Source organism: Fusarium solani (genome assembly GCF_023522795.1).
Source record: "Fusarium solani strain SB1 chromosome Unknown bctg00000001, whole genome shotgun sequence".
NCBI lineage: Eukaryota > Fungi > Ascomycota > Sordariomycetes > Hypocreales > Nectriaceae > Fusarium > Fusarium solani.
In genome coordinates this window covers 2,584,182-2,604,450 of record NW_027072156.1, presented here as the reverse complement: position 1 = coordinate 2,604,450, position 20,269 = coordinate 2,584,182, and the positions used below count along the sequence as shown (strand labels likewise).

The following is a 20,269-nucleotide window of genomic DNA, read 5'->3' as shown; positions in this document are numbered from 1 at the left end:
TCACGCCGTATCCTTCTTGCCCTTGTGCTTGTCCTTGTCAGCACCCTCTTTTGCCTCCGCATGGCCGTCTGCCTGGCCAGGTGTCTCGACAGGGCCTTCGGCCTCAGCTGCTGTGGCGGAGGTGGACGCCTGTGGGTCGGCTCTGGCCTCGAGGGCGGCGAGGATGGCATCAAGCTTGCTCTCGAGATTGGAAAGGTTCGCCTCAAGGGCGGTGGCAGTCTGCTCGCCCCTGAGATGGGGGAAGAGAAAACCATGTTAGCGACAAATCTCCGGGGCCGTCCCTGAACTAATGCAGAAGAGATGCAACCAAGATGAAAGAGAGAGGGGAATCGACGGGATGAGGGCAAGCAAGGAATGGGGGGGGCCAAAGAGGCACGGGCAGTGGCGAACTCGGAGCCATTGGGAAAAGCAAGGGCAAAGGCAATGTCATTGATTTCGGCGAGGCATCAGTATATCTCCGAGGGTGAGCAGTGAGACAGTCGGAGCGTCTTGGGTAAAGCATGAGATGCAGAATTGAGGTCCTGGCGGTGGCAGTAAGCTCACTTGAGCAACTGGCGATGCAAGACACAGGCTGATTTGGCTCCGAGGACTGACGGCAAGGTCGATCTCCCGCTAAGTCTTGTTGGGACCGGGTCAATGCAGTGAGTGAGGTTCCTGAAGATGCAGATGCTTCAATGCGCCGAAACATGCCGCACGCCTTGGCGAAACCCAGTGTCGGCAACGCCGACATGTTGATGTCTCCAAGACATAACCGAGGAGGACGAGCAATGGCATCTGACCAAGGGACTAAAGCGGGTGTGGGGAAACTGTCCGGTCTGAGAAGAGCCAGGGCGGAGGAAAAGGTCCCTTCATGGAGGTGGGTGAATTGTTATGGATGGTGATGTGAATACGGTATAGTACAGACCGACCAAAAGAAACTCGATGAGACTGATTGAGGGAAGAACGAGGCGGTGGAGGGGCGTGGAGTGGTGAGGGTGAGGGCGAGGTGAGGTCGAGATGCAAGCATCAAGACAAGGAGCGAGTGTAGTTACCTAGCGAGATCCCGGTAGGCCTAGAACAACGAGGCTGTCAGTTGAGCGGGAACGAGGCGCTTTGGTAGGGCTAGCTGGGGTAATGGTGTGCGGTATGGATGGGGATGGGGATGGGGACGGGGACGCGGATGGGGTGTGGGCGAGGCGTTGCAAAGCCAGATAATCAATCAGGGCCCAGGGGCAGGAGGGCGAGATGCAGAAAGACTGCATTCTGCAGGATGCAAATCAGGAGGAGTCGCTCGTGGCAGCCAAGCCAGGTCTCGACCGATGGCTTGGTTGAGCGCCATCCATCATGGACGCACGGCTGGGCCGGGCTGGACTGGGTCTGGACTATCGAGATGGGGAAGGGGAGGGAGGGGAGGGAATAGACGGGGAATGGGGAATTGTAATGGGAATGAGGGATGGGAATAGGGAGAATATCGAGAGTAGCCCAAGTCAACTCGAGTCAAGTCAAATCATGGATGAAAGCCTATTCCAATGCCGCCATTGTCTGCCTGTATCTTGATGCCGTGCTCACCAGATACCGAGAAACAGCCCACGAGGGAATGGCGAAATGCGACGGGTGATACACTGGAATGGAATGGAATGCAATGCGTGATGGATGGATGGACGGATGCGTTGGTTGCAGGGCAAGGATAACGATAAAACGCATAATATCACAAGAGCAAGCCGATGATCGATCGACCCAAACGAAGGAAATCTGAGGTGACTCAGTACGGACTGACCTGGGCAAGGTCGGCATCCCCCGATGCCTTGGAGGCTCGGTTGTTGGCGGCTGACTGATCTGATGGGGCCATGTTTGTCCAACAGTCTCAAAGATGCAGGGCTCGTGAGGGTCAGGGTCAGGCTGGCAGGCAGGCAGGGGCTGATGAGAGATATGCCGCACGTATACCGGAGCGAGGTTTATGGGAGAGAGGAGATGGGATGCGATACGGTACGGTACGGCACGGTGCGATACGATATGACCCTGGGTCCTGCGCCGTGCGTGCTGCGGTTCGTACGGGGGGTTTGTAGAGAACGGAGAGAGATTTTGTTGCGTTGCGGCGTCGAGCGGGGGGTACCGGCTCCAGGTCCTGCTCCAGGTTCAGCTCACCTCACGCAGGCTACTACCCGCCCGCGGTTCTGTGCAGCAGCGGCCAAGGTGACCAGGTGGGCACTGGGCCTGGCCTGGGGGCCTGGGGTCCTCGGAGGTTAACCAGCGTGCCTACCTAGCTGCCGTGGGAGCGGGCCTCCCTTCCCTTCCCTTGGGTCGACTGAAGCGCGCGGGCTTGGTGCCCAGGTACCTGGAACGTGGCTGTGGCTGCATGGGATGTGTCCTAGCCGTCGACTTGTCTTGCCACTGAAGGCGTATGCTGCTGTGGTGGCAGACGCCGTAACCCCTAGTGTCGATGCGATGCGATGCGATGTGAAGGGTGGTGGATGCACAGATGGGAAAGTGGATGAAAACCGATGGTGGGGGACATGGTAGATTGGGTCTAGATCCCGAGTTGATGGCACTGAGGCGGGCCGGGAGGGGTGGGTGTCTGTCTACAGTACTGTACCTATTCTGTTAGACATCCAATGCGAGCCTGAACAAAGCTGTTTCGAGTCTTGATGCGAGGGTGTTGCCAGAGAGAGAAAGGCCTGGCTTGGGAATCCACGTGGGTGTAACCCTCTATCCATCCGCTAGTCGCCTATATCCGTCCGAAAGACATCGGGAGGGCCAATGCCTATGTCAAGGACAGCCGTTGCTCCCTCTTGAGTTGAGTTGCCGTTGAGCGATTCATCCGCTCTGCGTTTGTTGCCGCCGTCTTTCACACGTGCCACCCGATGAGGAAGGCCTCCTTGAAACTCTGTGGTGTCGACTCTGGGTGTACAGTACTATATTCTTGAACTGAGTTGGGTGGCTTGTCTGAAGCTCCGACAACAAGACCTTCTTTGACTCGTCGACAGCAACAAGAGATGTCACCGACGACAACAAGAGAAGTGTCCGAAAGCAAAGTCGACACCAAGCCGCGTGGCTTGCTCCTTGGTCTCAGGTTTTGGGGGCGTCTAAGGCTCCAACTCCTTGGTGCATCTGAGATTCTGGGCCTGGGTCGAGCGAGGGTATCACATCGATCGGTCTAGGCGCGCCACATGGCCTGGACCATCAGATCTCGAACGATGCGGGGCACGGCGACGACGACAAAGACCTTGACAGAATGCGCAGGAGTAGACAGGCATCGCGATCGGGGTGTTTGCGCTCTTTGGCAAGGGAGGGTTTTGTCGAATGTGAAAAAGATGAGACGATCAAGTTGACTTTCTTCAATTGCTTGGAAAGCGTGACAGGTCATTAAGTTCAATCCATTGTTTGGGCCAGACGAGCAAGTACCGGCCGGGAAAGTGCCAGGGGTGGCGGTGAGGCCACTCTTACCTCGAACTACCATCCATGATAATATGTCACAACACAAAGTGGGCAAATTCGGAATATAGGGACGAAATGCCATATTAACGATTCCCTATTCAGCTGAACGTGAACTGATTGAAAAGCATCTGATCAAAGCGCACCCACTCTGCCGGGTCCTGGCCTGAAATAGCATTGAGCTGAACATGGGAGATCACGCTGTTCGTTGGTAAAACCTGTGTCTCCCCCCGGATATCAGCCAATCTCCTTTTAGGAGCTCACGGCAGCGATTCAAACCTGCAGCCGAGTTTGCCACCTGCTCACCGGAAAAGGCATGTACTTCGTAGCAAGTAGCATTAAATCTCGATCACCCAAGGATCAAATTCCCATTCTTCAAAGGACCTACAGTACGCCCAGTCGTGTGTCTGTCTGCTCCGCCAGACCGGTGGAGCTTAGTCAAAGTCGTATCTGTCCGTCCCAGGGGTCTGTCAATCTGCATTCTGCACCAACTCAGGGTCTGGAACACAGAAGCGCAGATTTGTCTAAATGACCTAGACTATTCGGAAACGGGTCGAGTTCCCGCCCATGGTGGGATTCGAATATCTACCATCTTGTTGCGCATCCCGCATCGTAAGGCGAGAAACGCACACCAGTGAATTTTGTGGCACCAAGCGAAGCGCCTTTCTCGCAGTGAGCTCAGCTCCGCGGTATAGTACCCCTACGGCCGCCCTGCATCGGACGGCTGTTTGTCGTGGGGATAGGAGAGCAGGACTACGGAGATTTCTTTTTGGTGTGCCCATGAACTCGGGTTAAACTGCTCCTGGTAAATTCTGCGCCGATTACAACCAAGGGTTTGTGCTAGAGGTAAATTAATTCATCTTGACAGGCCAGAGGTGTTCTGGAATGTTAGCGGCAGAAGCAATAATTGCAGAAAAATAGAAACATGGAATTACCATCACAGCACGATCAACCCCCAGATTCTACAATTCAAAGTAAACAAGTTACCTAACTATGCTTCTTGGATGTTTCTCTCAACTTTGTCCATCAATCTTCAAAATGTCTACCCAATCAGCAAAGCCTCTTCCTCTGGTGGCAGCTTCCACCATGCCCAAAAGAGCAAATGCTCGACCGGCCAGGAAAGACGGTAAACCCCGGGAATACCGTAGCTTGGGAAAGCGGCGTCCGCCAGGCCCCTTCCATATGCAGGGTACTGGTACATGTGCCTCCAGGTCCTGCCTTTTGAGACTCTAACCACACGCCCTCCAGTCCACTTTTTTGCCGTGAGGCCTCGACGCCTTCTGAGTTCTAGACTCGACAACCTCGATCATCATCCGCCCATTGAATCAATCACTCGACGGTGATCGCGACGGCGCCCATGGCTCCTTCAACTTCGGGGAGACGGACGCGGAGGAAATGGCCATGACTCTCTAACCACCAACCTAACACTGGCGGTCAGCCTGAGATGGCCGAAACGCTTCGGGCCTGACTACTTGGAAGCCCTCCGACGCCCATCCAGGAGGCGGCGACCATTGTGGGCATCTACAGCGCTGTACTAACTCAGCCTCAAGCTCAGCACCAGCCTCAAGGCCCATGACCTTGCTGCGCCGATTTGCCAGACGCGAGGCTCGTCTGTCCGAGTTCAAGTCATGGAACGGGTCAGCTAAGTAGGCTATTGGGTCATGGGCCGCCGTGGGCGCCGCTGGCGTCTCCCACTCCGCGACCCTGCCATGGCGCGCACAAGCACGAGCAAGAGGCAGAAAAACCCAAGACACAAAACGAGGCCCCGGGACCAGACGATGCAAAGTGGGAGGCGCCGCACCTATACGGGGAGCCGGCCGTCCTCGCCCGCCAATCATAGGGCTGGGAGGGATCGAGATTCTAGGCCTATGATCAAATTCCCATCATGCTCATGGGCGATTTCATCTGGCTTTGCCCAGCATCGCATTCATGAAGACCGACGCCATTGCGATTCATACCCGCGCTCTACTGACCAACAGCTGGCATCCAGAATGTCTCGCCCACCCACTGCTCATGGCTCTGGGCCGTGCAAGCCCACCCTCGCCAGGGCCTTTTGCAATCACCGACTTTGACAAAGAAACGAAGGGCTTTCCCTCAAAGGAGCGAACTAGAGACCGGAGAGACAGGATGAAAAGGGACTACGGGATATCGGGTCGTGCATTCTTGCCATCTTGGCCATCGACAGCCGCCCCATCATGAGTGAACGCGAGCCAGCACATGATGCCTTAGATTTTGCCTTCGGGATGCGTCATTCGACTGGGGGAGGCTTACATTACAGTACACCCTCGCATTGCGGCAGCGTCGCCTGTCGGCGCGACATAACGAAAGAGAGCAGCCCGTTGCAGTGAGGATGGGATTTGCAAAGACGTCGGTGGCCGTGCCATGTGGCCCATGAAAGGGGGAACTGGGGGATTTAGACAAGCAGATCGTGTGTGTTGGCGCCGTGGCATGGACGATCTGAAAAGTCGCACCCGATGATGCTGTCGGGATAGTTCTGGCGTGGTGCGATTCATGAGCCAAACTTCGATTTCGACAACGGCCATGGCCCGATGGCGATCAGGAACAACCCACGGCGGACAGGGCGTGCGTCACTCATAACCCGGCTCCACACCCCCCCGGGCACTGTATTTGCTCCGGCCTTTCAAACTCAAGTCGAGCTCCAGTTTAGTTAACCCACGACCATCTGCTTGCCGACGAGCGATCCCCTATCAAGAACAAGCTCGCCTTTGGCCCTGACGGCCGTCACGCTTCTCCAGGCATCGCTACGCACCGTCTCGGCGAGTTTCGAGCCTCTGGCCGTAATGCCGCGAGGGCAGCGACATGATGGCGAGACTTGGTCCGGCAGCGTGACTCTCTCACCCCATCCAGAATCCCATACTCCAACGGTTTCACGGATTGGGATCGAGATCTTGCCCGTTGCAGTCGGGGAGCTACTGCGCTGCGGACATGCCCCTTCGTCCTCTGGGCCAACCACCAAGGGAGCAACCAAGTCGATGAGGCTCGCGCGTCTGTGGACTGGATGGGCGTGGAAGGGTGACGGTGACGCATCCAGCCGGTCATTGGGATCTTGCCGCGTTGGGGCAAATCAATTGACGGTTGATCGCCATGTTCAGTTGCCCGTTTCTCCCCATGGAGGATGCACGATGCGCCATAGCTCATGACAGTTTTGGTCCTGGCCTTGGCCAGCAGAGCATCATGACGGGCCACAACCTCTGTGCGACGCGGGCCAAACACCACCACCACCACCACCATCACCATCACCATCACCATCACCAGCAACAGCGACAGCAACCGCGCGATGGTGGATTCTCGAGATTCCCGCGATGCTTCTTTGCAATCTCGCTCGCCTGACTCGCTGACCCCAGGCACCCATAGCTTCTGTTGGAGTTTCTGGTCACGGGCGCCGGTACGGTAGCGTTGCGTTGCGTTGAAGCGACCTCAATATTCACCCATGGCCCCAGATATGGTCCACGGATGCATGCATTGGACCAAGACGGGGCATCTCGATGCCGTCCAGGTGCCGCCCTATCGTATACGTAGCCGACGACAGGGCCCGGGTCCACGCTTCTTGTTTTTCGACCCATTTGAACTTCAACTACTGTACTGTATGGAGCGCGGTACATGCTGCGTGCGGTTGCTCAGCACAGCAATGTCCGGTCCGTGCCAATGCAATGGCGGCCAGAGTGGGAGCTTGTTTGATGATCAAGCTGGCTGCTCCAACAAATGCCGGCCCTTGCATCACTCATCCTTCTCGAACATCGAGGCTCGACATCCACCGATAGAGACATGGAGCTTTAAAACAAGAGGCAGCGAATGAAGCCAAGCCAGTGAGACCAGAGGCGGACGCCAAGGCTATGTGTCCTGACGGCGGATGGTTGTTTGTACCTCTACCACGACGGCATAGTCTCACGCCCCCCCTTGCGAGCTGGCTGGGCTAGACCACGCCCTCTCTAGTTCCTGGCGAGCCTCTGGGCCTCTGGTGAGAAGACAGAGAGACGCACGGCGCCGGTGCACCCCCCGAACGGAGTGCGATGAGTGTAGGAATCTGATGTTTTGTGACCACTTTCTCCTCCACACGCACGCCTCTTCTCATGCTCACTTCACTTCCGCTCTCACGATTCTATCCTCGCTTCCAAAACCCTGTCCTTCTTTCTCTTTCCCATTGAACTATCTCTTTTGTTTTGCCGGTGGCTGCGGCACCTCAGAGACTGCCCCGTATCCCCCCCTGGACCCTGTCTTTGCAACCCCATCTACAGCATTGGGATCCCACGATGCCCTGAGTCGCCCTCTCATCGCTCGTTCTGATAAACTCCTCTCCACAGCGGATTTGTCTGCGTTGAGTAACTAACTCTCACGCCCCCTGCCTTGTTCTTGTTCTTCCTCACGGCAACCCCCTTCCCTTCTCTTGCGATCCCATTCTTATACCCTTCCCTGCCTTGCCAGGCTGGTTTCGTGCGCGCAACGACGCACACGCCAACGGGAGTCGTCCAAAGGTCCAGAACATTGATACTTAACCCGACTTGCGACTTGCAGTAGTACCCGGCACCGGGCTTGACTCCTTGACCCGTCACCTCATCAGTCGCCTCATAAGATCCAGTCCCGAGATCACCTGCCAACCCTGCCCTCCGGGACCCTCGAACAATCACTCGCCCTTGGAAGGGACTGCCTGCTTGCGCCTGTAGCAGACTGACAGACCGTTGGCCATCTTCATCCTCTCATCGCCGTTGGACGCAGCCCTCTTCTGCTAACCCACCACGGACGGCCCAACCTTGGTTTGGGGCAATCGAGATATCCGATCCTGCCTCTGCAAACTCTGGGGGTGCCAGTATCTGCCCGCCATCCATCCATCCATCCATCCATCCATCCATCCACTCACTCCCTCACTCCCTCACTCGCAAGCTCAAATCATCCCTACCTCTGCTCGGTTGTCCTCCGCCTCCCGCTCTCCCGTCGACGCTTGCCTGGCCGCTTTCAACTCAGAGCTGGTTGTGGTGGCATGTCAATTGCTCTGCCATTAACACACGCCCGTCATCTGTCCCAACTCTCCCCGGCTCCAGGGATCGTCATACTACGCCTGTAGTAGTTCCTCACTTACCTCTTCTCACCTTCTGCGTCACTCCATTTCTCTCGCTTGTGCTGTAGGTGACTCCTGTTCTCCTCGTCATTCCCCTCCATCCTTCTCCTCTTCCCTTCCCACAACCTCTCTTGCAGACCAATTAGCATGTCATATGCTTCTAGATCCCTGAGCTCATGACAGCCTTCTCTCGCACTTCTCCAAGGTCTCCTGTACCACATCCCCAACCTACCTTTCACAACGTTGATCATTGCCCCCAGAGGCGCGAAACACACATACCCTTCCCCAGATCTCTCTGTCCAACAAGGCATATCATTCTTACATATCCCAGAGCCATATAGTTAATCTCTGTCTCCGACAACAACTTCTTCCCGACTCGCTCAACCAGGAACGACATCATCAGTCCACCATAACTCTGGCTTGACCCCGCGTCTCAGGATCCACCTTGTCGATTGGCAACTGCACGACCCATTCCAACCCAACACTGACATCGCCTTGTCAGCAGCCCTGAAAGGACACTCACCAAGATCCAGCTAGCCCATTCACCGACACGACTGGAACACAAACCCTCCACTTACTTATCCGACGTCTCCTGCCATCTCAGCCACTGACAGGTGCCGTGCCGCAGCTGTTGAGCGAACGCGAACGTCCCACTCCCTGGAGCGTCAGTTCAGCTGTCAACAAAACTCGTCCTGGCTTGCAGGCCACCTCTTTATCCCATTCATCCACATCCGGATAGATGTTAAGTCGTCATCCTGGCACCGATCAAAGCAAGAAAACCGGTTGTCTTTGGAGGGAGGTTCCCCGGAACTTTCCAGCTTAGCTGCATGTCTCCCGATCTTGAAAAGATCTTTGGCGAGTTGGGCTTGACCCAGTATCTTGGCACATTTGTCGAGCAGGGGTTTGATGAGTGGGACATTATCCTTGACATCCAGGAGTCAGACCTGTGAGTTCAACCCGGACTCGAACTCGGGACTCGCGCTGATAGGGTTGATTTAGCGATGCTTTGGGTGTCAAACTCGGCCATCGAAGGGTATGTTTGCCGTTGCTGCCCACTTGGGCCGGGTTGCTAATACGGGCTGTGCGATAGAAACTCCAGAGAAGGATTGCCAACGCTCGAGGCATCTCCCCGACGGCATCATTGGTAACACCAGTAAGACTAACAAGTGAAGAAGCCAAGCCTGAAGGCATCCCACCAGAACCTCCTCGGCCGGAAAGCCACCAGGAGGGGCAGGGAGTTGCGAAGCGAAAGTATCGGCGACATCCGAAGGTAAACTGGGACAAGGATTCATTCGTCGAGTTCTCTGCTAACGAATAATCAGGCTGATGAAAATGCCCCAGAGAGACCCCCTCTGCATATGTGCTGTTCTCCAATAGTAAGTTACCACTGGGCCAGACGCTTGTCTGTGATGGCAGAGTGCTGACAAGAGGGTTGTGTATAGAAATGAGAGAAGACCTGAGGAGCCAAAACCTCAGCTTCACCGAAATCGCTAAACTTGTGGGAGAAAACTGGCAGAACCTTGATGCGGTTGAGAAGGAATCGTACGAGAGCCAGGCCAATGCCGACAAAGAAAAGTACCATCGAGACTTGATGGAGTACAAGAAGACAGCCGACTACAGGAAGTACATGCAATACCTCCAAGAGTTCAAGGAGAAGCAAGCCAAGCGAAATCAAGGTTTGTAGCCAGAGCAGCACTAGATGCAGATACTGTTGAGATATTGTTCATGAAGCTGACTTGTTGTCCCGGATATAGTCAACGATGCATCAAAACGACCCAAGCTGGACTCTGTCCGGTTACGGCATGGAAGTAGTAGCAGCACAGTGACGCCCGGCGGCAACACGTCGAGTGCAAGTGGAAGTGGCAGCGAGAGGCTTCAGGGGAGCGAGCCGCCTCCATCCCGAAGGGAGAGGTTGAATTCGATCGCATCGGTGGCCGAATCGCAACACTCGTCAACGACACCGACATTACCGTCGCAAGCAAATTCGAACGACGACACCATGTCATCACCACGAATCCTTCACTACGACAGCGGTAGCCCACGAGATTCGCACCGTCAGCCTCCTCAGCGTCAGTCCTCGTGGCGAGAAGGTGGCCCATCCCACCAACACCTGCCATCATTGTCCAACATGCTCGATGATGGTAGGAAAGCCATGCCGGCTGCCACTGGATCCGAGGGTAATCCGTACTCGTCCGGCTTCGTCGCCGCCAACCATCCTAGATCGGTACCGGAGGTTCCGAATGTGCTTCCTTCAGCGCCGGTGAGAGCACCGTTGCTCCGGCACGAACAGTCCTCCAACAGCAGCGTTGGATCGATCAGTCCGGCAAACAGCTTTGCGCGGACGCCCGGCGAGGGACCGCTACCGATACACGCTCTCCTTTCGCACCACCAAACGATGCCGACTCCGGCCGTGACTACAGCAGCAGTCTTTGAACGGGGCTCGCCTGGTTCTGGCACTGGCGCAGTCAGTCCAAGCCCGACAGACCTAACACGGCCGCCTTTCGGGCATGGGGCCGTGCCTAGGGGATATGGTACTTGATCCTCGCGATGTGTAGACTTCGTCAGGAGGCCAAGCTAATTCGGCTCACAAGGCTTCCGTCCTCTGCCACCCACTGGGCTACTTGGCAGGGCAGAACCAACAGGGGACGCCGACGTGTTGATGACACCAGCTCCCGACATGGTGGTGCCCATCCAGGAACACTCCATCAGACCCCGACTTGATGGGATGAGCGTTCTCCTGAGAGCGGGCGAGCTGGTTGAACGACATGAACGAGACGACCGAAGATAAGATCAGACTTTGGGACGAGTGCTTGCGACGTTACGGATGGATCGACGGTCCAGTCCAGTCCACAATGGCAGGCAGGTTCCCGCGTGGGAATAGGTTTCTCACCCAGAGAGAGATAGCTTTGTGTGTTTTTTCTTCTTGGATACCCACGGATTATCATGTAACCTACTGAATGAGATTGGGCATTGGCGGGTGGTGGTGCGGTACGGTACGCGTATGTATGTAATGGGTGGCTGGTTGGTATGGATGGGATTTGCGGACTCGATTGTGCGTGCAGTCGTGCGTGGGCTTCGGCGTTTCGGGCTCTGGTATGGATCCCAAAGCAAAGGGATCAAAAAGGATATCTGGACTGTCAGTCGTGTACAGCGCAGTACAGTATAGTACAGTACGGATGGAAGGTGGCATATTTTGAGTAGGGTTGGCTGGGTTTGGGTAACAACGACATTATATATACTGTCATGTCTGCGTATTTGTGTATGTGAGAGAGAGAGAGAGAGAAATCCTGTTTTTTTTTTCGCAGTAGTAAAAGAAGGGACTAGAAGAAGGACACAAACAAGGAATGAAGAGGCAACAATAAACGAATCTGACAGAAGGCGAGAGATCTGCGCTTGTGCCTGGGTGTGGTCGGTCAAGGTTGAGAAAGCATCAGACCACCAGGCAGCACATTGCGGCGAGGGACCTTTTGCAGTGACATGAAACAAGAGGAGGGGCGACGATCAATAGAGTACAGCTCAAAGGAGAAAAGAGAGGAGAGAATTAAATGGAGAGAATAGAAGAGAAGAGGAACAGGAGGGGATCATGTCGTGTTAAAGTAGCGGCAGGCTTGGCTCACCCTCTCTTTCCCACCCCCGACACACACAACCTTGAGTGAGGCTTTCGTTCCTTCCTTCCCACTTCGTCATAAGGGTCCAGTTGTCAATCCGTCAGGACGTCATGGCGCAGCCACGTTTTTTTATTTTGGCGCCTTTTTTGGGGAAAGGAGGGAGGGGCAAGGGTCTTTTCCCATCCATTCACGTTCATCGTGGGGGGAGATAGAGAGAGAGAAAGAGGGCCCTGCTCTCCTCTCCCCATCCATCCATACGACGTCAAGTCATTGAAGCTTGGATGGGGAGCGAATGGCTTGCTTGGGGGTGCCACTGTACCATACTATCTGATTATGCCATCGTATTGTCGTGCCATTCAAGACGAGAACCAACATGAGGGGATTCCAAGTTTGTGAGTCTGTCAGGCTGACATGACAATTCATGTCCACTTCGACATACAGAATTCAACTTCACAAGAGTCAAATACTCAGGATGTTCAAGTGCAAAACATAAACCATCTAATTTCACCCATTCCCATCTCATTCATGCCCGTGTCGTTGCATCGTATCCTCTCATCGGATGTTGTTGCACCATTCCATCCATCCGTCGACCTTCTCCCCAACGCCTGGATATCAATCATCACACGACTTCCAATGCCCAACACCACTCGCACGCTGCCTGCCATGACTTCATGTACAACAAACAAAGACGCTGCGCAACCACAAGTACAATTACCCCCTCCTTCCTCTGTTCAATTACTCTTCCACAATCTCTGCCGTCCAGTCCTTGCGGATCTCCAACTCTGATAGGTCGGCTGTCTTCTCAATCACCAGACCCTTCTCGTTGGCCAAGTGCAGTAGGCAGATGAAGCAGTATGATGTCGAGATGTCGTTCATCACCGGCTTGGGATACACCGACTGCAGGTTGTTCATGACAGAAGTAAACTTGAGCGGCTCATCCTGGTTTACCTCGGCAGGGGTCTCGGCAGGTTTCTACATTCAAGCATTAGTCCGGTGTCCAAGTTGTTAGTTGCACCCGCAAACTTACCTCGAGAGTTTCCATATCCATGCCCTTCCAGATCTCCTCCTTGAGCCTTCGGACGTCCACCTTCTTGGCCACTCTTGCGTATTGGACGTACTCTGGCCGCACCCTCCTCGTTTGAGTGACCAGCGTTGTTCCGAATGCTCCAGTATTCGTCACCGTATCGCCGCCGAGGAGAGCTGTGAGACCACCGCCCTCTGTCAGGCCAGGCTGGCCATCAACCCCTGGTGAGAAATGCTCCCGTGCATCTGAAAACTCGAGATCATCGTCGTCGTCCAGATCACCACCGGGGAATGGCATGCCGTCATCTTGGAAGAAGTTGGCGTCATAATCACCCTGCGGAAGCGCTGTGTCGTCCGAGTTCTGCATAGGCGCCTTTTGCTTAGCCCAGAATGCCTCGTCCATCTCTCCTTCGGGCTGGTTGTCCTGGGCAGTGTTGCCGAAGCCACCGGCCCGAGCGCCAAATCCAGTCCGTCGTCTGCCCATTCGGGCCTTGGGCTTCAAGAACAAGTTCAGGAGGGACTTGGAGTTGAAGTGCTTGTCGTCAGGAAGGAGGTTGCGTGACTTGGACTTCCAGTCCTTCTTGGGCATGCTGATAGTCGAGTTGCTGGCAGCCTGTGTGTATAGGACATCCCACGCGTGAGAGTCGATAGGCGCTGCAAAGTCAATCTCGAAGGGCTCCTTTTCCTTGCGCTTCTTGGTCTCGCCCGTAGGCTTGTTGACATCCTTGATCTTCCGGATTCTCCAGTGCTCGGCGCTTGACCAGTTCTTCTGTAATGCTTGGTCAAAGAATCCAAGGATGTCTTCGTGCATCTTATCCGCCTTCTGCGCACTGGTCATCGAGACCACATACTCTCCATTGTTGTCAAACCCTTCCCCGTCACCGCCTTCCTCGCCGAGACCGGCGTCGTACACGCGCATCTGCGGTTCCAAGGCGGCTTCTCGGGCCCATGCTTCACCACCCTCGCCGAAAGCGACCTCGCCCACCACGTCGAAGGAGCCCAGTCCGAGGTCATCATCATCAAAGCCTGCAGGGGCGTCTCCGTCAATGACCAGTCCGGAGATGTCACCTAGAGCGCCTGGCGTCTTCTCCTTGTCTTGATCTTGCCTCCAGTCTTCGGGTGCCTTCAGGAAGGGGATATCCATAGATCCGGAGGGATCTCCCAGATCAAACGTCTTGAGAGAAGGGCACACGTCGAGCTCGTCGAGCCGTTGTAGGTCGGGAATAAACTTGGCTCCCAGAGCCCCCACATCGATCTCGACATCAGCTTCCTCCTCTTCCTCCTCGATAGGTTCCTCCTCTTGTTGCTCGGCCTCCTCATCTTCCTCGTCGCCGAATTCCTCAGACTTCGCCTTCTTCCCTAGGGTGTTGGCGTCTCCAGAGTCGTCGCTGCTGTCGAAAACGATACGTCCTTGTGAGTCAATCATGAGATGGTTTAGCAGAAGTCCCTTGGCACCACCCTCGTCAAAGTCGGCAGAGGCCTTCTTGAAAAGGGGGTCAACAGCAAATTCTAGTTCAAATTTCTTGAGCTGTAATGAGTTGAAAGAGGGGGCCAAGGTAGCTTCGGATGATCGTTGTGTCTATCAAACGTCAGCATGAACCATTGAGAGCACCAGGATCTCCTCATTACCTTCTTCTTGGGCTTCTTCTTCACGTTGCCATTCTCATCCAGCTCTTCCTCGTCGCTCTCCTCACCCTCCTCACCATCCCGGTCCTTCTTCTTGGCATTGTTGCTATCAGCAAGACCGCTCAGCAGCTTGCCCGTCTCGGTTGCGACACTGTCGACTCGGTTTGTGTAGATTTTGACACACCCGTCCAGGGTGCAACTGGCCTTTTGAAAGTTGACGCCGTCGCCCTCTTTCAAGAGCGACATGTCGTGAAAGTAGTCGATGAGGGCAAAGTTCCACGAATTTGTAGCATTGATCTTGTTGTCGGTCGCCATCTTCATCCACTCCTCAAAGTTGGCGAGAATCGGGACACGCTTCATAGGCGTGACCGCAGTTCCGCCTACCACAAAGCCCTCATCATCGTCAATGTTGATGCTCCGGCTGCCGTGGGGAGTGCGGGGATCGGCTCCTGGCGAGTTCTCCATGTCGTCGCGGCGGAGGCTGACCTTGCGAGGGGTTGCAGCCTTTTTGATCTCGTTGAACTGTCTCTCTTGAAGTGCTCGCCTGGAGCTCATGCGTTGGCCCTTTTCGTGGACATCGTCGTTGAGAGGGATCCTAGGGAGTGCGTTAACATCGCGGTTGCTATGGGATGTTCGGTGAGGGCTTACTTGATGGGCGACGCCGTCTTGAAAGGTGAGGCAGCGCTGGAGCCAGTATTGGATCTGGCACTCCCCGTCCGGGGAACTTGAGCAACGCGAGGCATTTTTGGAGTCTTTTGCGCGGATTGTGAAGGCAAGAAGGCTGGATTCGACGAGGCCTGGCGCGTCGTCGTCGTGGTGTTGCGGGACCCCCCTTGCCAAAGTAAACAAAATAAATGCGGCGTCTACTGTATGGGTTCGTGGGGTAAAGTTTGGGCCAACTAGGTGGTGGAGGGACGGGAGGTGGGCCTTGGAAATCAGGCATAAAGTGTGGCTGAGATTCTTCAACTGCCACAGCCACGGCAAGTACACGGCCAGGTACCTCGAGAGGGGTGGCAGGTACAACCCTTCGGTGCCTTTTCGGTGAACAGGCGGTGGAGGAATTGAATTCCCCTCCCATCATCACGCACCTTCCGTCCGAAACGGAGAATAACGGAGAGCTGCCAAGGCAGGAAGGCGGGTTGAGTACTGTACCCCTGCCCCATGTCTGCATAAAAACAAAGTGCCCCCAATCAGCACGTGGCAGCGCCAAAGCCAAGCACGTTGGACATTGTGTTTGAGCCAGGTTGCATCGGCGTCGCGCATGATTTGTAGCCGGATCTCTATTGATCAAGAGTGGCTGCTGATCTTGTGAGCGAGTGCCACTGTGCCAGTCTGTCACTGCCAACTCTAAAGTGGGCGAGACCAGGCCATGCCAAAGCCAGCGGTTCCTCTCCAAGACCCTTGGAGGGCTGGGCCACACTGTGGCGAGAGCCGGCTAATCTCCGCCGCGCGGCCTTCTATTGGACGCCGCCGGCGGCCTCCCTCGGGGTACCTAAGGTTGTCGTCACGGAATAAGGCGAAATGGACCCGTCACACGGGGACGCCAAGTCTCTGCGAGCTTGGATTCTGCCCGCTTTTGGCCGTGGGATATCGCCGGGGGGAAGAGACTGTGCTGTAACTAACTCTATGGGACGCTCCTCGAATCCGATCCGAGCCCGAGGCAGGCACGACGCGGACAGGACGTAATATGTCATGATACTTTGGTTTCGCTACCTAATCTACAGCATCTTCCCTACCTAGTCTCCCGTCCCCATATGACCCGCCTCCATCCATCTCCCTCACTAACACGCAATTCTCTTTGAACTCCCGAGCTTCTTTCTCCCTTTCCCCTTCCTCGGTCAACGAGTGAGGATGGCCTCGGCAGCTATCGCGGTATAACATGTCGACAGCAGTTACAGCATGACAATGACAACCCCTCGTGGGCCCATCCGCTCTAGCGGAATGGCCAAGGGCCGCAACCCGAGCTCGAACCGGTTCCTCAGAGGCAGCCGCCTACAGTCTCGCCCTTTTTACGTTACGATCCTGATCCTTTCGCTCCTCACGGCATACTCCTTCCTATCGCACACGACCGCCGCGCGTTACGCCTCCCGCAGCGACACGACCCCCGCCGAAACCCTGCTCTTCAAGCGCAGCTCCTCCTCGCTCGAAGCCCCCGAATGCAATGACGTCCACGAAGCTCAGGATAAGTGCGCCTTTGTCAGGCAGTATTGCGCCGACGACGATGCCGGCCTCATCCATTACCTCGACCTCTACTACTGCGCCTTCGCCGATATTCAGCCCATCGCATTCAGCTTGCTCGTGATTTGGCTGGGCCTCCTCTTCACCACCATCGGCATAGCTGCGAGCGACTTCTTCAGCGTCAATCTGAGCACAATTGCAACAATTCTTGGCCTGAGCGAGAGTCTGGCTGGAGTCACTTTCCTCGCTTTTGGAAATGGCTCCCCAGATGTCTTTAGCACATTTGCTGCTATGGGCTCCAACAGCGCCAGCATGGCCGTTGGCGAGCTTATTGGCGCCGCCAGCTTCATCACTGGTGTTGTCGCAGGCTCCATGGCTCTCGTCAGAGAGTTTCGCGTCGATCGTAAGACGTACGCTCGCGACATTTGCTTCTTTATTCTTGCAGTTGTCTTTACCACCATCTTTCTGGCTGACGGCCATCTGCACCTGTGGGAGTGCTGGCTCATGATCGGCTACTATACCATCTACGTGATCACTGTTGTGACTTGGCATTGGTACTCAACCAGGCGGAAGCGGAGGCAGCGCAGAGAGGGGGAGGCGCGCAGCCACGTCTACGGGCCCATTGGCCACTCTGGAGATGAATTGGCTGGCGAGCCGTACCGGGACGATCCTGATGAGGTTGGGTCCGGCCCAGGCGCCTCGGATTCTACTCCGCTCGATATTTCAGTTCTTGAGACTGGACCTAGGATTGAGATCGAGGGTCAGGAGCCAGAGTCGTCGAGTGACACGTCGAGTGAGGATCATGACCGAATGGTCGCCGCCGAGGTTGCCAGCAGCATGCGAGTCCTTCGGACTAGACCTGGCAGGAGACATACTTTGACTCCTATCAGGCCGAGTCTGGTTGGTGCGCTCGAGTTCCGGTCGGCCCTCGCCCAGCTACAGCGCGAGGGCAACCTACAGCTGGCGCCCATCCTAGAGAGAAGCTCATCTGATCATCATGTCCACCACAGACGGAGGGTGACTACGACGACCATGCCCGACTCCCGCTCTGATGGTCTGCTCGCCACCGCGCGCGCCGACCATGAACTAAGGAGAAACAGAGCTCTCTCCTCGGGGGACCAGCCAGTTGGGCCTTTAATCGATCATGATTTGCTGATGCCTGGTAGCCGAGATTCAGGCGACGGCAACCTATCTGTCCCTCCGTCGAACACCAGCGGAACGCGATCACCAAGCCCGAGTCCGTCTTACACCGTCGGAGGCAACTTGGCTCCTCCCCCTGTCGGCCCCAGCGGGACTACTGATGATGCTCCAGCTGAGGATCACCAGAACAAATTGCTCGCTCCTCAGCTCGAGTTGCAGATTCCCAGTCGTCGCAGCAGCTACAGTGATAGGTCTTCACCAAACAGCCCTTTCCCCATGTACACCGACTCACCCGCTTTGCTCACACCCAACTACCAGGCTGAGCCCAGCGAGTTCTTGTCTCCAGGAGCTGTCTCACCCGGCACCACGCCTTCAGCTGGGGTAAGCCGTGAAACGCCGTTTGCAGATCTGCAGCGGACAGCGGTATCGCCGAGCCGTCCTGTGAGATGGTGGCCATATGCTGTGCTGCCACCTCCGCATATCCTCTTGGCAACTTTATTTCCCACGTTGCAGGGATGGAGTGAGAAGACGGCCTGGGACAAGTTCGTCAGCGCCATTTCTGTGCCCAGCATCTTCCTTCTGGTCACGACTCTACCTGTTGTCGACTCTGAGACGACAGATGACGACTTGTCCATCCTGGACACGCTTCTTGACCACAGTGTTCACCACCACGATCATAACCCAAGCATTGGACACATGGCTCCGCCCGTGTCCATCGAACATGCGGCGATAGAGCCGGAGTCGGAGTGGGAGCGTTACCGTAGGCATACCCTCCACAGCCGTGGGAACAGCTACATCGCCTCATCTGCTACCACTCCGTTCACACACGCCGAAGAAGGAGAAGCTATGGGCGAATCGCATTTCTCACTGGGTCCTCCGGCAATCGTGACAAAGCCAGCCTCCGATTTCCCGTCCTCCAGCAGTATCAAGAATGACTGCACGGGTTGGAACCGATGGCTTGTGGCGCTCCAACTCTTCACTGGACCCCAATTCGCCGTCTTCGTTCTCTGGGCTAACATGTTGGAGGACTGGGACAATCCTCACAAGGTTCTGGTCCGAATGGTGATGTACTCGCTCCTCGCCTCGCTCATCCTGTTGGGTATTCTTGTCCTCTTTACGACGGAGGAGAGACGCCCGAAGTATCATTATATGCTATGCTTCATGGGATTCATCATCAGTATAGCCTGGATATCGACCATTGCCGGCGAAGTCGTGGGAGTCCTGAAAACAGTTGGGGTCATCCTCAACATCTCGGAAGCCCTGTTGGGACTTACAATTTTTGCGGCTGGAAACAGTGTTGGAGATTTAGTCGCCGACATCACGGTGGCGAGGCTTGGATACCCCGTCATGGCCTTGTAAGTAATGTTCCGGTCTCTTGAAGCGCACAACTGACAATGACTTTGTAGGTCTGCCTGCTTTGGAGGACCCATGCTGAACATTCTGCTCGGCATCGGCATCGGCGGCGCCATGATGATGATTCAAAAGGCAAACAAGAAGCACCGCCAAGACCCCAGTCATCCCATCAAATACAAGCCTTATCGCATCCAGGTCGGCGGGACTCTTATGATCTCGGCCATCACACTTCTGGTGATGCTTGTGGGCCTGCTGATTGTGGTGCCGATGAACAAGTGGATTCTGAGTCGGAAGATTGGATGGGGACTGATCGCGCTCTGGGCAGTGAGCACAATTGTGAATGTGGTTGTGGAATTGACTGGTGTGTGGGGAGAGATGTAACTGTGGATGGGCCCCAGCAACATGGCCTTGATAGCATCATGATAGACGACATTCTGTAGTTGAACTTTTTCGAGCAATCGACGAATATATTTGCTTCAATTGACATTGGAAATCACGAGGAAAAGTGCACCCTATACCAAATTATAATCCAGCTTGGCTAGTGAAGCGTGGTCTAGAAAGAATGAAGGGTGCCAGATACAAGGGTTGCAAAGATAAAGAAGGTCTAACTGGCAAAATTATAGAGATGGCAGAAGATATATGACAGAAGATAAATGGCAGAGGATAAATGGCAGATATGATACAGCAAATTACGCTGTAAGGTTAGTCAGGTAGCATGCTTCGTAGAACGTTAGTCGGGGTGGGAGTCGAACTAGAGCACTCGCTACTAAGTTCTGCGAGAACTCGGGAACGTGACGCTTGCCAGTTCCGTCACTGCTCTCGTTGGGAAGATTGGGAATTGAATTCAATGATAATA

At 55.2% G+C, this 20,269-nt stretch overlaps 4 protein-coding genes across 4 annotated transcripts; 2 read left to right on the top strand and 2 right to left on the bottom strand.

The window, feature by feature from the left end:
- On the bottom strand, positions 1-730 carry MRS44_002925 (uncharacterized protein; the record flags this gene model as incomplete). Its single annotated transcript, XM_065623005.1, has 2 exons — positions 1-229; positions 696-730. 2 exons carry the CDS (start codon positions 728-730, stop codon positions 1-3), a joined length of 264 nt encoding a protein of 87 aa, XP_065479077.1.
- A 9,199-nt stretch (positions 731-9,929) lies between these two features.
- MRS44_002924 (uncharacterized protein) lies at positions 9,930-11,273 on the top strand (the record flags this gene model as incomplete). The annotated part of the gene is made up of 3 exons (XM_046273523.2): positions 9,930-10,161; positions 10,240-11,016; positions 11,077-11,273. 3 exons carry the CDS (start codon positions 9,930-9,932, stop codon positions 11,271-11,273), a joined length of 1,206 nt encoding a protein of 401 aa, XP_046137032.2.
- Positions 11,274-12,828: 1,555 nt separating this feature from the next.
- MRS44_002923 (uncharacterized protein) lies at positions 12,829-15,485 on the bottom strand (the record flags this gene model as incomplete). The annotated part of the gene is made up of 4 exons (XM_046268248.2): positions 12,829-13,065; positions 13,121-14,695; positions 14,746-15,337; positions 15,391-15,485. The coding sequence occupies 4 exons, from the start codon at positions 15,483-15,485 to the stop codon at positions 12,829-12,831; spliced, it is 2,499 nt and encodes an 832-aa protein (XP_046137031.1).
- Positions 15,486-16,641: 1,156 nt separating this feature from the next.
- Positions 16,642-19,794, top strand: MRS44_002922 (uncharacterized protein; the record flags this gene model as incomplete). Its single annotated transcript, XM_046268249.2, has 2 exons — positions 16,642-19,415; positions 19,467-19,794. 2 exons carry the CDS (start codon positions 16,642-16,644, stop codon positions 19,792-19,794), a joined length of 3,102 nt encoding a protein of 1,033 aa, XP_046137030.2.
- Between the last annotated feature and the right edge of the window lie 475 nt (positions 19,795-20,269).